At 40.3% G+C, this 15,417-nt stretch overlaps 2 protein-coding genes across 2 annotated transcripts; one reads left to right on the plus strand and one right to left on the minus strand.

The window, feature by feature from the left end:
• The first annotated feature begins 9,549 nt into the window (after nucleotides 1-9,549).
• On the plus strand, nucleotides 9,550-11,138 carry LOC108714956 (putative nuclease HARBI1). The gene is made up of 2 exons (XM_018259828.1): nucleotides 9,550-10,291; nucleotides 10,894-11,138. The coding sequence occupies exons 1-2, from the start codon at nucleotides 9,550-9,552 to the stop codon at nucleotides 11,136-11,138; spliced, it is 987 nt and encodes a 328-aa protein (XP_018115317.1).
• Nucleotides 11,139-12,493: 1,355 nt separating this feature from the next.
• On the minus strand, nucleotides 12,494-14,333 carry LOC108715360. The gene is made up of 3 exons (XM_018260433.2): nucleotides 13,942-14,333; nucleotides 13,272-13,352; nucleotides 12,494-13,104 (listed from the first exon to the last, which is right to left on the minus strand). Exons 1-3 carry the CDS (start codon nucleotides 14,072-14,074, stop codon nucleotides 12,617-12,619), a joined length of 702 nt encoding a protein of 233 aa, XP_018115922.1. The 5' UTR covers nucleotides 14,075-14,333; the 3' UTR covers nucleotides 12,494-12,616.
• Nucleotides 14,334-15,417: the final 1,084 nt, after the last annotated feature.

Here is a 15,417-nt window from a genome sequence, read left to right on the forward strand (position 1 = left end):
TTGTACAAAACAATTCCAACTGTTCAGAAGGCCCTGTCCACAAAAAAACAGATCGTCTATGTAGCGCCTATAGAAACTGCCATGCTTTTTAAAAAGATCATGACCGTATACATATTTGCTTTCAAATTCATACATATACGCATTGGCATAGGCTGGCGCTACCCTTGAACCCATGGCGGTGCCGGTGCGTTGTAAATAGAAATCTCTTTCAAATTTGAAGTAGTTTTTGTGCAGCACAAATTCAAGAAGCTGCAACATATATTCAACTGGTGGGCCATTATAGTTGGAATTGTTAGTTACTAGCCCTTTTACTGCTTCAATACCTCTATCGTGAGGGATGCAGGTGTATAGACTTTGAACGTCCATAGTGACTAATAACAAATTATCAACTGGCATGTCAACACTCCTTATGACATTCAAAAAATCGGTAGTATCCTGTAGATAGCTACTGGTGGAAGTGATACAGGGCTGCAGAAGCATGTCCAAAAATTGTGCAATCTTCTCATTCAATGAGCCAGTGGAGGCTATAATGGGTCTTACCAGGCGGTCTCACCAAATTTTTATGTATCTTAGGCAGACCCCGGAAACCAAAAAGCAAACTGACTAAGAATCTAGAATTTAATCATTCATATTATTTATTTCTTATATTTCTATTCTGTCCCTCATTTAGTTATTAAGAAATAAAGATGAAAAGCGGCTCTGTAAAACAAACTACCCAATTAACTACCACTGCTAAGAATTCATTTTCAGTGCTCATCACGCTGAAAATATGTAAAGGCCCCAAAAGGGGGCGAAACGTTGGACACTGTAATTCATGCAATAAAGGTGATATGATTCACTAGAAAATTTGGTGTGCGGCTCTATGTACAGGATTATACATTTTATATTTGATCCAGCACCCACAACAAGATCGTTAATCTGGATCAAAGTGCGGCTGCTGCTGCCTGAATATATATATATATATATATATATATATATATATATATATATATATATATATAATATCAGACAGTGCCTGCACTCGGTCATAGACGAAGCCAGAGGTGCACGACCAAGTTTGTAGCAATATTGAAAAGAAGGTCAGCACACTCTGTATGTTCAAGGTGAAAAAGTGTTGATTTATTCACACATCATCCGACGTTTCGGTCCGGCATGGGGACCTTTCTCAAGGATACAGTGCAATAACAAAGATACAATTAAATACCCACCCCCCAGTGTATTTTGGGCGCCAAAAATGATGTCACCAGTCCATATAAGGCATGTAAGTCCATCTCTGTTTCAGTTTGCCTTTTTTCAAATAGCAGTTGCAATATCTCTTTTTACCACCGGGTGTCAGTGTCCAATCCAATAGTGTATGACAGTGTCCATATAATTTGCAACATTGTGAAAAAAATAAGACATAAAAAAAACTATCATTTTACATACAGACAATAAAGGATACTGTTTCTACTTACACAGCAGTAAATACATTCTTTCTTCACATGGTTGTTAGCATTTAATTTCTTATGGAGCGGAAAACACAGAACCTGTCAATATGACAAAACCAAGTTAGGTTAGGAAACAGTTTAGTTGTAGTTGCCCATTTAACCCTTTGGGGGCTACACAGTCTAGTTCAAAGATCCAGAAAGCCTCTCTTTTCAATAGCAGCTTCTCAATGTCACCACCCCTCGGTGGCTTAGGTACATGATCGATGGGCATGCATTTAAACTGGGCAGGACTGTGTTTGGCCTCACGCCAGTGCTTGGCCACGGGCTGCTGGGCAATGTCCTGTTTGCTAGGATCAATAATCCTGTTAATATCTAATGCTGCCCTAATGCTCGCCCTATGCATGCTAACCCTTTCTTTTAGCTGCCTCACGGTTTTACCGCAATAGAGGAGACCACATGGACATTTGATGATATACACAACCATGGTGGTTGTGCACGTCATCCTTTGTCTGATCTTGTAACTTTTGCCAGTCCTTGGATGTCTGAACTCCGTGCCCAAAATCAAGGTGTTACACACAACACATCCTGTGCATCTATATACCCCAGGGCGTGGTGCTAAGAAGTGTTGTACTGGGGTTTGAGCATATTTACCCACTGGATCAGAGGGACTTAAATGTTCCTTGAGGTTAGTATTCCTAGAATAACTAAACCTCGGCCTGTGTGGGACCCTTTTCCCCATCACTTCATCACTAGCCACTATCTCCCAGTAGTTCATCACAGCCCTCTTGGTGTCCCTACTATGGGGATTAAACTTACTGACATAATACATATCTTTCATATCACCACCCTCTACGTGACGCACCTTTTTCTGTAACAACTGCTCACGATCCATTAATGCGACAGTGTCCATGGTTTGTTTGATCAATGATTGTGGGTAACCCCTCTCTAGGAATTTCAAGCCCATTCTCTCAAGGTCAATTTTCTTCTGTTCAGGGTCACTGTCTATACGGGCCACCCTCATCATCTGAGACTTGGGGAGTGAGTCAAGAAGGTGCCTAGGGTGGTGACTTGTATAGTGCAAAAGTGTATTCCTGTCAGTATCTTTCGTGTAAATCCGTGTCTGCAGGGCCCCATTACACTTATAGATTTGGACATCCAAGAAGCTGATTTGCTGTGAACTATAATTTGAAGTGAGTTTGATTGGTGTGTCTAACTCATTGAGTGATTGTACAAACAATTCCAACTGTTCAGAAGGCCCTGTCCACAAAAAAACAGATCGTCTATGTAGCGCCTATAGAAACTGCCATGCTTTTTAAAAAGATCATGACCGTATACATATTTGCTTTCAAATTCATACATATACGCATTGGCATAGGCTGGCGCTACCTTTGAACCCATGGCGGTGCCGGTGCGTTGTAAATAGAAATCTCTTTCAAATTTGAAGTAGTTTTTGTGCACAAATTCAAGAAGCTGCAACATATATTCAACTGGTGGGCCATTATAGTTGGAATTGTTAGTTACTAGCCCTTTTACTGCTTCAATGCCTCTATCGTGAGGGATGCAGGTGTATAGACTTTGAACGTCCATAGTGACTAATAACAAATTATCAACTGGCATGTCAACACTCCTTATGACATTCAAAAAATCGGTAGTATCCTGTAGATAGCTACTGGTGGAAGTGATACAGGGCTGCAGAAGCATGTCCAAAAATTGTGCAATCTTCTCATTCAATGAGCCAGTGGAGGCTATAATGGGTCTTACCAGGCGGTCTCACCAAATTTTTATGTATCTTAGGCAGACCCCGGAAACCAAAAAGCAAACTGACTAAGAATCTAGAATTTAATCATTCATATTATTTATTTCTTATATTTCTATTCTGTCCCTCATTTAGTTATTAAGAAATAAAGATGAAAAGCGGCTCTGTAAAACAAACTACCCAATTAACTACCACTGCTAAGAATTCATTTTCAGTGCTCATCACGCTGAAAATATGTAAAGGCCCCAAAAGGGGGCGAAACGTTGGACACTGTAATTCATGCAATAAAGGTGATATGATTCACTAGAAAATTTGGTGTGCGGCTCTATGTACAGGATTATACATTTTATATTTGATCCAGCACCCACAACAAGATCGTTAATCTGGATCAAAGTGCGGCTGCTGCTGCCTGAATATATATATATATATATATATATATATATATATATATATATATATATATATATATATATATATATATATAACTTAGATTATAAACACATAAAAAAAAACACATGAAAATATTAAAATAGACTAGTTTTTACTACAGGTATAGGATCCATCATCCAGAAACCCAGTATACAGAAGGCTCCTGTATTTCATAATTTGCAGGACAAAAAAATTCAATAATTTAAAATTAATTCAAGGGATGAAAACATAATTATGCCTCTTTATAGGTCCCTGGTAAGGCCTCATCTGGAGTATGCAGTGCAGTTTTGGACTCCAGTCCTTAAGAGGGATATAAATGAGCTGGAGAGAGTGCAGAGATGTGCAACTAAATTGGTTAGAGGGATGGAAGACTTAAATTACTGACAAGGTTGGGTTTGTTTTCTCTGGAAAAAAGGCGCTTGCAAGGGGACATGATTACACTTTACAAGTACATTAGAGGACATTATAGACAAATAGCAGGGGACCTTTTTACCCATAAAGTGGATCACCATACCAGAGACCACCCCTTTAGACTAGAAGAAAAGAACTTTCATTTGAAGCAACGTAGGGGGTTCTTCACAGGACAGTGAGGTTGTGGAATGCACTGCTGGGTGATGATGTGATGGCTGATTCAGTTAATGCCTTTAAGAATGGCTTGGATGATTTTTTCTACAGAATTAATATCAAAGGCTATTGTGATACTAAGCTCTATAGTTAGTATAGGTATGGGTATATAGAATTTAATTAAAAGTAGGGAGGTGTGTGTGTATGGATGCTGGGTTTTCATTTGGAGGGGTTGAACTTGATGGACTTTGTCTTTTTTCAACCCAATTTAACTATGTAACTATGTAACTATATACTTGTTATATACTTGTTATACTACTACTACAACTATTGCTACTTATATAGCCAATTGCAGACACAATTGGCATATTTTTTACCCACAATGCAATGTTTTGCTCATAAATCCAGTATCATTGTGGCTGTCAGGGGGTGCTGTGTCTGATGCAATTGCAGCCAATGCATTAAGATTAAGTTCAGTTGGCCTCCTAGTGTTTGGTGTGACTTGTGCTCCCAATACTTTTGGCTCAACTTCACTGCTGCAGTCGATGCAGTCCATTGTTTGGTAGGAATGATCCTACCTGTTTATTCTTTCTTTGCATGAGTGCACAGTAGCGTGCATGTGCATGCGTCGGCCCTGAAGCAAAGAAAGAAGAAGCAAAAAAAACCCAATACAGCCCAATCACAGAATGGAGTATAGGGTGTGTGGGTCTGTGTGTAGAAGTGATAAAACCTGATCCAGACAGGCAGTCAGTCAGTCATGTCTTCCAAAAATGCAAGTAGGCCTTTGGAAGGCAGTAGGAGGGCTCCAAGATGCAGAGGGTGCAGCAAAGGAGTGAAGGAGTGGCAAGTCAGGTTCCAAAATCGGATGTGACCTGAACTAGAACAGTAAGCGGCTTGTAACCTGGATCACCGGATCAAGGTTACAGCCTGACTCAACACCCTTTGTAATACATGACACTCAATTGCTGGACTTTGCTGCTGCTGACTTGCTTGCTACAATTAGGTTTATTCTCTTCAAGTACATTGTACATAGTATTTTATCTAATAACAAAGCCATGATTTTCATCAAGTTCAAGATTTTTGTCTAAAATTTTTTGTCTTAAACTGCTAGTTGATCCAGAGGAAGGCAACCCCCCCCCCCCCCACACACACACATCTGAAGCTTCTCCAATTTGCCTCAGAGCCAGTACAACTGTTTCAGGGCACAAATTCCCCAGTTTCATTGGTCTCACTGTAAAGCTGACCATACACAAGCAGATTTAAGCTGCCCCTTCAGACATATTCAGCAGCTTCTTTACCTAGGTATGGGCTATGGCCACATTCCTCTCTGATAGATATCGGCCAGATATCTATTGTCCAGGTTTAAAAATACTGGCCGCATGAGCATGTTAATTGGTCCTCTCTCCACCATCTTCTTTGGCCTCCATAATGATCTGATAGTTGGACTGGGGTCCAAATGATCTGTTGTCCCAATGAACCTATGGTCAGCACATAGGTGGCTGTATTGGGAAAATATATGCCTTTCTGGAAGCCTTACCACACTAGCAAAATGTCTAGTGTATGGGCAGTTTTACATAGATGCACAGTAGATGAAGGTGCATAGAACCCTGTATTTTGAACTTTTAACCCAGCTCCTTGCTTCTAAAGTCCCCTATAATGTGAACTCTACAATAGACACTATGGGGCAGATTCACTAAAGGGTGAAGTGACTAACGCTGGCGTGAATTCGCCAGCGTGACATCATTTTGTTACTTCGCCAATTCACTAACGGGCGCAGTAGTACCATCACTAGCGAAAGAGACATACGCTAGCGATGATTCGCACACTATCGCCAGGCGAATTTATCACTCTGGCGGACGGACATAACTTCGCCAATTCAGGGGGTGGATGAATGGACGCTAGCGATATTCACATACTATCGCCTGGCGAATAAACGCAACTCCGCCAATTCAGTAAGCTGCGGATTTTACTGAATGTTACCTCCTTCGCCAGGCTTGCCTTCGCCAGCTCTGACCTGGCGAAGTGCTTTGGAGTGCATAGAACATCCTCAATCTTCACTTAATTACATAATAATTTTACATTGGAATTTCGTCTAAGTCCAAAAAACGCTGGCGTTTTTTCATTTTCTTCATATGTGCCAACAAAACTTTATTTGTTTTGTAACTGTATTTCAGCCTAGATTGCATACCTCCCAAGTGTCCCTTTTTTGGAGGGACAGTCCCTCTTTTGAGAGCTCAACCCACAGTCTCTCATTTGTACTGGAAAGTCCCTCTTTTCTCTGCACGAAACAGCCCGAAAAATACTCAACACTTTCAAATGTAATTGGCTTTTGGCAGAGAGCCCAGAACAGCTGACAGGTGCAACTAAGATACTTTTGTAAAATTTTGATATAATAAAATAAACAATTGGAACAGTTTAGATAAGGCAAAATATTTTAAAATGTTCATAACCTGTAATTTATTTTTAAATGAACACGGTAATTAGGGGGTGTGGCCACAAAACGGGGATCTTAAAAAATATGTAGCTGCGCTACAAAAATAAATACTTTTTGACCCTCTTTTTGAGATTGTCACACATATGGAACATCAAATTGACAGTATATATGTCAATTATAACTGTAGTGTTTCTAAAGGCTGCCAGGAGATGTGTCCAAAAAAGGGCTGATTCAGCTTCAAGTTCACTTTAATTATCAAAAGAATACATAATTGTAATCAACTTTCCAATTCTCCATTATTATTTAGTATTTTTATATTTTTATTATTTCCCTTCTTCTTGTCACTCTTTGCAGCTTTCAAATGGGGGGTCACTGACCCCAAATGTCCTGGTCTGTAAGTTTACAAATTTGTTGTTTTTGCTACATTTTATTCCTCTCTATTTAAACCTCTCCTATTAATACTGCAGTCTCATTGAAATTAATGCATGGTTGCTAGGGTAATTGTGCTCCTAGCAACCAGACTGCTGAAACTGCAAAAAAAATGAATGCCTTCACAACTGGACCCCCATTTGTTGCAAAGTGTTGTACTGTTGTAGTTCAACTATAACAATCATGTTTGTTTTCAGCTTCTCAAATTTTGCTTTTTCCTATAGGTGAAAAGCCAAGATTGTTCTATATGTATGCTGTTTATGTTTATCAATGTTTAAGGCCTACGCATTCCAACAATATCCTATGATGTACATTTTTGACTACATTTTCACAATCAAGAACAGACAATTTTCAATATGAAAATAAACTTTTAATTTTCAGAAAAGTTTGTATAAAATGTATTTTTAAAAACAATTCATGCATCAGCTGCATGTTCCAGGAGGTCCATCCTTCTCTCAAGGGTGTCCAACCTTTTCTCTATGGTGTCCAGCCTCTGCAAAGAAGGATGGCCTCCTGGCTTGGTCCTGGCCCGCTCCTGTCTGCAGCCTCCTCGATTGATGGACCTTGTTGCGGCTCTGGTGTGTGGATTAGTAAAAAAAAAAAAAAAAAGGAAATGTATTAGTTATTGTTCCCTTTATTTCATTGTTTAGCTTTTTTTTTACAGCCGTTTACAGTTAACTTGTGAAGAGAGTGATTCCAAAATGTGGAGGGGTGTTGTCCCTCTTCTTGTTGTGCAGCCTCCTTCTGCACTGGCTGTGCAAGCCCTCTTCCTGAAGTAAAAAATGAATTATTAGAGTCAATTGTTTCGATTAAAGGGGGACGTTCACCTTCAGGTTCGATTACTATGTAATATAATGGGCAATTCTAAGCAAGTTTACAATTGGTCTTCATTTTTTTTGTTTTGTTTTGTTTATTAACTATTTCCGTTATTCTCGTGAGTCTTTCTGTCTTTCAAAAGGGGGCCATTGACCCTGTGTAAAAACAAATGCTCAGGAAAGAAAACCATTTATTGTTATTGTCACTTTTTAGTACTCATCTTTCTGTTGTGACTGAGGCTCCTTATTAATATTGGATATTCATTTTAAAGGGATACTGTCTTTGAAATTTTTTTTTTTTAAAAAATGCATCAGTTAATAGTGCTGCTCTACCACAAATCTGTGCTGAAATCCATTTCTCAAAAGAGGAAACAGATTTTTTAATATTTAATTATTAAATCTAACATGGGGCTAGATATTTTGGCACTTTCCCAGCTGCCCCAGTTCATGTGACTTGTGCTCTGATAAACTTCAATCACTCTTTACTGTTGTACTGCAAGTTCGTGTGATATCACCCCCTCCCTTACAGCCTAAGAACAGAACAATGGGAAGGTAACCAGAGAACAGCTCCCTAACACAAGATAACAGCTGCGTGGTAGATCTAAGTACAGCACTCAATAGTAAAAACCCATGGCCCACTGCTTTCCATTCATTTACACTGAGAAGGAAAAACAACTGCCTGCCAGAAAGCAGTTCCCTCCTAAAGTCACATGACCAGGAGCAGCTGGTAAATTGACAAAATGTCTAGCCCCATGTCAGATTTTATAACAGAATCTAAAGACATTTGTTTGATCTTTTGATAAATGGGTTTCAGTGCAGAAGTCTGCTGGAGTAGCACTATTAACTGATGCGTTTAGAAAATAACATATTTTCCCATGACAGGATCACTTTAAAATCAATGCATGGTTGCAAGGGTAATTTTGCCACTAGCAACCAAAATCATTACATTGCAAAATGGATAGCTGCTGAATTAGCAAATAACTGCAAAACTCCAAAACAATGGCAACCAATAACAAATTGCCTCTGAATAGCACTCTGCATCATACTAACTTCACTCAAAGATGACCAACCCCTTTAAAGCATTAACCCTTTTTGACTAACACATGTGACTACTTACTCTGGAGATGCAGCTGGACCTGGGCAACAAACTCTGGCTCCCTGCGCTTCAGATGTGTTCAAATGTGAGGCCACAGAGGCGCCGGATTCTGCGCTGCAGCCACATCATGATGTGCCTTTTGTGGGCCCTTTTATGTGGGACCCACAAAGGCACATCATCATGCGAGTTGGTCAACAAATAGCTGGCCAACTCATAGGCAGCCTCATTAGTTAATGCACCTAGCCCTGGCATTGTGCTTGTTGTCAAAACAATAACTTTCCCAGATTGACATGTGACCAGTGAAGGGAGTTTCCCAATGTGACATAAAAGAAATGTGTATATTGTTCATTAAATTAGGTGTTTATTATGTTCAATCTGCAAAATATAATGTTAATGTAGAATGATAGCATGAAATGTTGTAGTGACGAATTTTATCTGGCGTAATTGCGCAGGCGCATAATATAAGGCGCCAGCGCGGAAATTTGATACGCCGGCGCGGAAACTTCATACGCCGGCGCGGGATCTCAGACGCCTGCATCCAAGCATTTGAAAAGCCAGGCTGCCAAACTTTTTGCTGGGTTAGTGTATTTGGTAGCAAGATGAATGCATTTCAGGAGGATATTCTGGATGCTGCTGTAGGAATTTTCATTTTGAGAAGTAGGTATCGTCGGCAGCATAGGAGAAATGTGAGATTGCCACCTATTGAGCCCATCATAAGGCCAAGAATCTTTCGTGAAAGACTGGCAATGCTTGACAAATTGTCAGATGGTAAAATCGTGTCAATGTTTCGCTTAAAACGTGAGGCAATTCTGGAGCTATATGCTCATATAAGTGAAGACACTGAACCTTTGATGGGTAGAAGTCATGCAGTGCCAGGTATGTGTAAACTGCTCGCAGTCTTATATTTGGTTGCTAATGGCAGCTTCCAACATGTCATATACCAAGTGATAGGAATCAGCCAGTCAAGCATGTCTAGAATCATTCCACAAGTGTTTGATGCTATCCTTAAGTTAACACGCAATTATATATATTTTCCATCTAATAATGAAGCGTGGCAAGCACTTAAGCTAGGATTTTATCAGCTTGGGGGAATGCCCAATGTGCTGGGGGCCATAGACTGCACACATGTCATGATTGTACCACCCAGGGCAAATGAGGAGCAGTTTCGGAATCGCAAAAACACACATTCCATAAGCGTGCAAGTGGTCTGCGACTATAAAATGCAAATCCTGAGCGTCTGTTCAGGCTTTCCAGGTAGCTGCCATGATTCATTCATCTTGCAACAGTCTGCCCTAAGGGAAAAATTTGTTTCTGGAAACATGCCCGATGGATGGCTTGTGGGTAAGTTACTTTAAGGTCTTCAATTATCCATAAAAATCACGTGTTGAGATATGTGAAGGCGAGAATAGAGGTACCTTAAAGGGCTTGTTGTGCTTACTTAGTATCATGCACATATTGATACATACACAATGTGCAGTTGCCTTTCATTAATATGAAATTAGGTTTTTGCATTTTTTGTCATGGAGTAGCTTTGCAGCTTGTGTTTTCTGCAATTATGTTGGTAGCCTCAGTCACCCTAGCAACCAAGTATACACTGATTTCCATTAGATGCTGGAATATCAATACATATAGGCCTCAATATAAGTTGGATAAAGGCAAAGAACACATTTTAGGCTTACACGCCATTTGATTTCTGATGGCCTGACCGAGAAACATTTCTAAGCTGTATAGTCAAGAAAAAGGCATAGGAAAAAAAATAAACTCCTACTAATAAATAAAGACCAGCTGGACAGTTCCTTTACATTGACCATTCAATGACAGTTAAAGTTCAAGCAGTCCTGTCAATGTACACAAAGTTTTGGGTCTAAGTAGTTACAATTTTTCAATTACATAATGTCTGTCATTTTGCACTACACACGACATTGACCTGGTCTGTTTTTCAGGGGACGCAGGATATGGATGTCAGCCATGGATGCTGACGCCACTGTTAAATCCAGAAAACCAGCCAGAGATGCAGTACAACCTTGCACACAGAAAAACCCGTGGTGTTATTGAACGGACATTTGGCGTCCTGAAGTCCAGATTCAGGTGCCTGGACAAGTCGGGAGGGTGGTTACTGTATGACCCTAATAGTAGTGTAGCTACTATTCATGAACTTGAGTTGAAAAAGTATATAAATGTAGTTTGATTAATGCTATTTTTTTTTTTTTTTTGGAGATTAAACTCAGATTTGTTCTACCAATAACAAAAATGTTAGTTAAGGTAAGTATATTTCTTTTAATAACAGTGATATTAGATTGGAACACATGTGGCATTTAAATTGTGTGTGTGTAATGAAGCCTATAGCACACACTTACTGTGCACAATACAGTATATATAGTGGATAATGTACCCCCTACTTTAATTTATAAAGATATTATGTTACCGAGGAGTTATGTGACCATATAAAAGCACGAGGCCGCAGGCCGAGTGCTTTTATACAGGTCACATAACTCCGAGGTGAATATTAATATCTTTATAAATTTTAAGTAGGGGGTACATTATCCATTATAATCTAAAGTTTCTGAGTTCAGCTTTTACTTCCTGAAGATTTCTGTGTTTGCTTTTTACATAATGCCATAATGCCAACTAGTCTATTTTGCTGGTGTCTCCCCTTGTTTATTTTTATCTTTCCCTGCAGCGCTTTGAAAGGGGCTAGGTACCTGTATTATGCTTTCTGCAGGTTCTTTTAAAGTAGCCCGCTCTGTGTGACGTTTCCACTGCATCAGAGATGGCTGAAGGCAAGAGAAGGAGGGGGAAGTTTGATAGTGGGAGGGGGTGGGAGCGGCAGAAGTAACAAGAGTGAATAGTGTCAGGATGTGAAAGCGGCAGAAGGACTGTGACCAGAGAAGGAGGGGGCTTGGGGAGCAGAAGAGGGAGATATACGTAGACGAGCAAGTCTGAAGTTTGTTAGCTGGAGGGTGGTATCGGCAGAACTAACGATCGACCAAAGAGTGACAGGGTGTGGGAGGGGCGGAGGGAGTGGTTGGAGGGGGAGCGGAAGAGGGAGAGAGACGCAGACTGAGCGTGATCAGAGGTGGACGGGGGAACAGATGAGGGAGACGGATGCTGAGGGAGGACATGGCAGAGGGTGGGAGAGTGGAAAAAAGTCAGCTAGACTGTAATAGCAGGCACGAGTGAGCATACCACATGATGGAGGAAGTGATAAGTGAGGCAGACAGGAAGGAAGAAAAGCTGCAGGTAGCGTGCGTCAGTGACCACTGCTGACTCATTAAGTTATAAACGGCGCGTTCTGACGCCAGAACGCGCCGTTTATAAGGATATAATTTACAGTCTGGTCCCATAGGGAAATGACCAGACTGTAGATTATATAATATATAATGACCAAGACCTGATAGAGTTTATATCACTAAGTAGCATGTGTTGTTTTTGACCTTTAAAAATAAACAATCCAATAATGAAAACAAGGGAAACATTACATAACAAAAAAAATTATTTACAAGATCAAGAAATTAAAGATTCGGAAATGCTGCCACTCCATTTCTATGGCATTTTAAAATAGTCACTGAAAAAACCAAATAGATACCTAGCTGGTAGCAATACACAATATATCATTTATTTTTTTCTGCCCCTTAAACCCTTGCCCCTAACTGGACGCCCACCCCTTTATGAAGTAGCTGAGCCACCAGGTGTGATGTTTGAAGTGCCAGCTTGCCCTTCTCTTGCTGCCACATCTGTATGGGTTGAGTGTAACTGCTGCCTTTCTCCCTGAAGTTGCTGCTGTCTGAGGAGGTTGTTTTGAGCCATAATAAGTTGATTCTGATGCAGTATCAGATCAACATGTTGCCTTTTCAAGCGCAGTGATCTATCAGCCGACTCTTTTAAATGTTCATTTAGGGACATAAAGTCCTTATGTATGAGAAGGACTGCTCTTTTCAGTTGATTCTGTTTTTTTCTGTTGACAGCAGTATTCGAGGAGAGAGTTGCAGTCAGCTGTTTAACTGCTTCAGGAAATGGATCTGTGTCAGAGTGGATGCTTTCCTCCCACTCCTGTGGCTCAGCTACATCGGTTTGAATGGCTTCCAGGGTTTCATGGGGGTCGGACAGTTGGGTTTCAATGGGTTCCTGACTGAAGGTCAGGTCATCATCATCAACTGCAAAAAAATAAAATGGTTACCACTACAAAAAGCTAATAAGGGTTAAATCCAGCATGCAACATTCACAGCTTTGTCTTTGTGCACATATAAGTATAAGTACTCTGCATTGAACCTTAAAAATGTGACAACATTGCCATTTCAATTCTGGTCAATAAACTACCTACTTTGTAGTGTTTTCGGGGAATCTTCCTCCTCCACACAAGTTTGAGTCTGCTGCTGGTTGGAGTCCTGGGTTTTATCTGCTCCTGAATGATAACAATACAAGTTTTAATTTAGGCATGAGCATGTATACAAATTAGGAGCAGGGTCAAACAAGCTACATTGTGAGTGACATTAGTAGGCCATTTTCATAAACCTTATTAAAATAGCTGAAAGTAGTATATCATTTGATCCAGCTGCAAAAAGGGTTAATTGAAGAGTCTGTTGTAGTGTGTTTGCCTTTAAGTGGCACATTTCTCTAAGGGCTCTTACTCACTGGCGTTCTGACCTGCGCTCCCCTGCGTTCCGTTTTTTGGCGTTCAGCCGCAGGGGAGCGCAGGAATAGACGCATGTCATTATTTCAAATGGGGCTGTACTCACTCAGGTGCGTGTAGGCGCCGAACGCAGGTTGAGACGCAACATGCTGCATTTTTCCTGCGTTCGGCGCCTACACGCGCCTGAGTGAGTACAGCCCCATTTTGAAATAATGACATGCGTCTATTCCTGCGCTCCCTGCGGCTGAACGCCAAAAAACGGAATGCAGGGGAGCGCAGGTCAGAACGCCAGTGAGTAAGAGCCCTTAATGTGAAAAATCCAAGAGTTAACATCCATACAATTAGCATTTATTGCTTTTACCTGTTGCATCAGTGTCAAAACTGCCTTCCATTCCACTTATGGTGTCTGGCCCGAGCATTTTTGATATCTCCTCTTCATATTCTTTTAATTCAAGTTCAGGTGGTCTAGGTGGTCCTCCTCCAGTACCCCTCATATACCTTCTATGTTTAGAAATTTTTTTCTTCACCTGCCTGGAAAAACATAAGGTTGTGCTTATATTTAGTTATGTAACAGAGCTTTTAGGAGATGCACATATCTTTTGCAACATTCCAACATTTGTGACAATACTTAGCCATTTGTATAGTGAAGGGAAAAGGAGTAGTTAGAAAATTGCATTCAGGTGTTTTCTATATAAAAAGCTTACATTTTCTAATGAGATAATGGCATTCATGTGTTAAGCACCCTTGCAAAACTACTTAGGTTACTAGGGTACATGCACTATAGCAACTAAATTAAAATAAATATTTGCTAAATTCCACATTCAGCTGGTTAATTTCACAAGAGCTATGAAATGTTGTAATTACATAATGCCATTCAGGTGTGCAGCACATGGATAAGCTCTTATGTATATAATACAATTTAGCTACTTAATATTTATAATGAAAATCCCTATGGCACAAGCACTATAAGAAATACATTTTATATAGGTGTACTTGGGTTACTAAGGCACACCTACCATAGCAACTCCATTTAAAACAGTTACAGAAACATGTACCATAGAAAATCATTTGGGGTTTGGAGGAGGTAGAATAGGATTAAACATTTACACACATTATGGTACATTATAAAGTCCTTTAGAATAATTGAAAACAAACAAAATATAAAGGAGCAATGTTAGAACAAAATAACCCTTGCAAATATATAATATATATGAGTAATACACCAACCTTTTAATATCAGCCAAACATTTCTGGCAATTCTTGCTGGTTCGATTTTGGCACCCCACAGCATTTACAGCGCATACATATTCACTCCATAGGGCAGATTTTCGTGCCATAGAGGTGCGCTGGCAGTCCTTGCCAAACAATTTGGCCCAGTGTCTCACTGCATGATGGACCAATGCAGTGTTTTCTGAAAAAGAAAAAGCCCTATGGACCTTTTCAGGAAAAGATTCAAGGGGTACTGGAGGAGGAGATAGTGCAGAACTTGGACCCTCACCAGGATCCAAAGTCACCTGAACATTATTAGAAGATCTCAGCCATGTAGCAGGGCCAGCAGCAGGAGAAGGAGATGTTTGGCACAGAGAAGATGACCGGGGAGCTTCCTTGGCCATCTTTGGAGAACCCTGCAACACCCAGCAGAAATGTTCCTGCAAGTTCAGCAGCATCCCAAATGACAGCTCTACAGCTGCTCTTTAAACACTTTTCATTGGTCTGTGCAAGCGAGTTTTCACGCGAAAGCTAACACTAGCGTAGCTACGCTACTGGTTTCGCGACAAAATATCGAAACTACGCTACGGTGATACGCAATCGATCGTTCGCGGAAGTGAAGTTGCGC

This window comes from Xenopus laevis, chromosome 4S, assembly GCF_017654675.1.
Source record: "Xenopus laevis strain J_2021 chromosome 4S, Xenopus_laevis_v10.1, whole genome shotgun sequence".
NCBI classification, from domain to species: Eukaryota; Metazoa; Chordata; class Amphibia; order Anura; family Pipidae; genus Xenopus; species Xenopus laevis.

Coding starts and splice junctions, on each gene's coding strand:
- LOC108714956 (XM_018259828.1), top strand. CDS start 9,550: ATGAATGCATTTCAGGAGGATATTCTGGATGCTGCTGTAGGAATTTTC. Junction 10,292..10,893: donor GCCCGATGGATGGCTTGTGG/GTAAGTTACTTT, acceptor TCTGTTTTTCAG/GGGACGCAGGATATGGATGT.
- LOC108715360 (XM_018260433.2), bottom strand. CDS start 14,074: ATGAGGGGTACTGGAGGAGGACCACCTAGACCACCTGAACTTGAATTA. Junction 13,353..13,941: donor TTTTGACACTGATGCAACAG/GTAAAAGCAATA, acceptor GTTATCATTCAG/GAGCAGATAAAACCCAGGAC. Junction 13,105..13,271: donor TTCCCCGAAAACACTACAAA/GTAGGTAGTTTA, acceptor ATTTTTTTGCAG/TTGATGATGATGACCTGACC.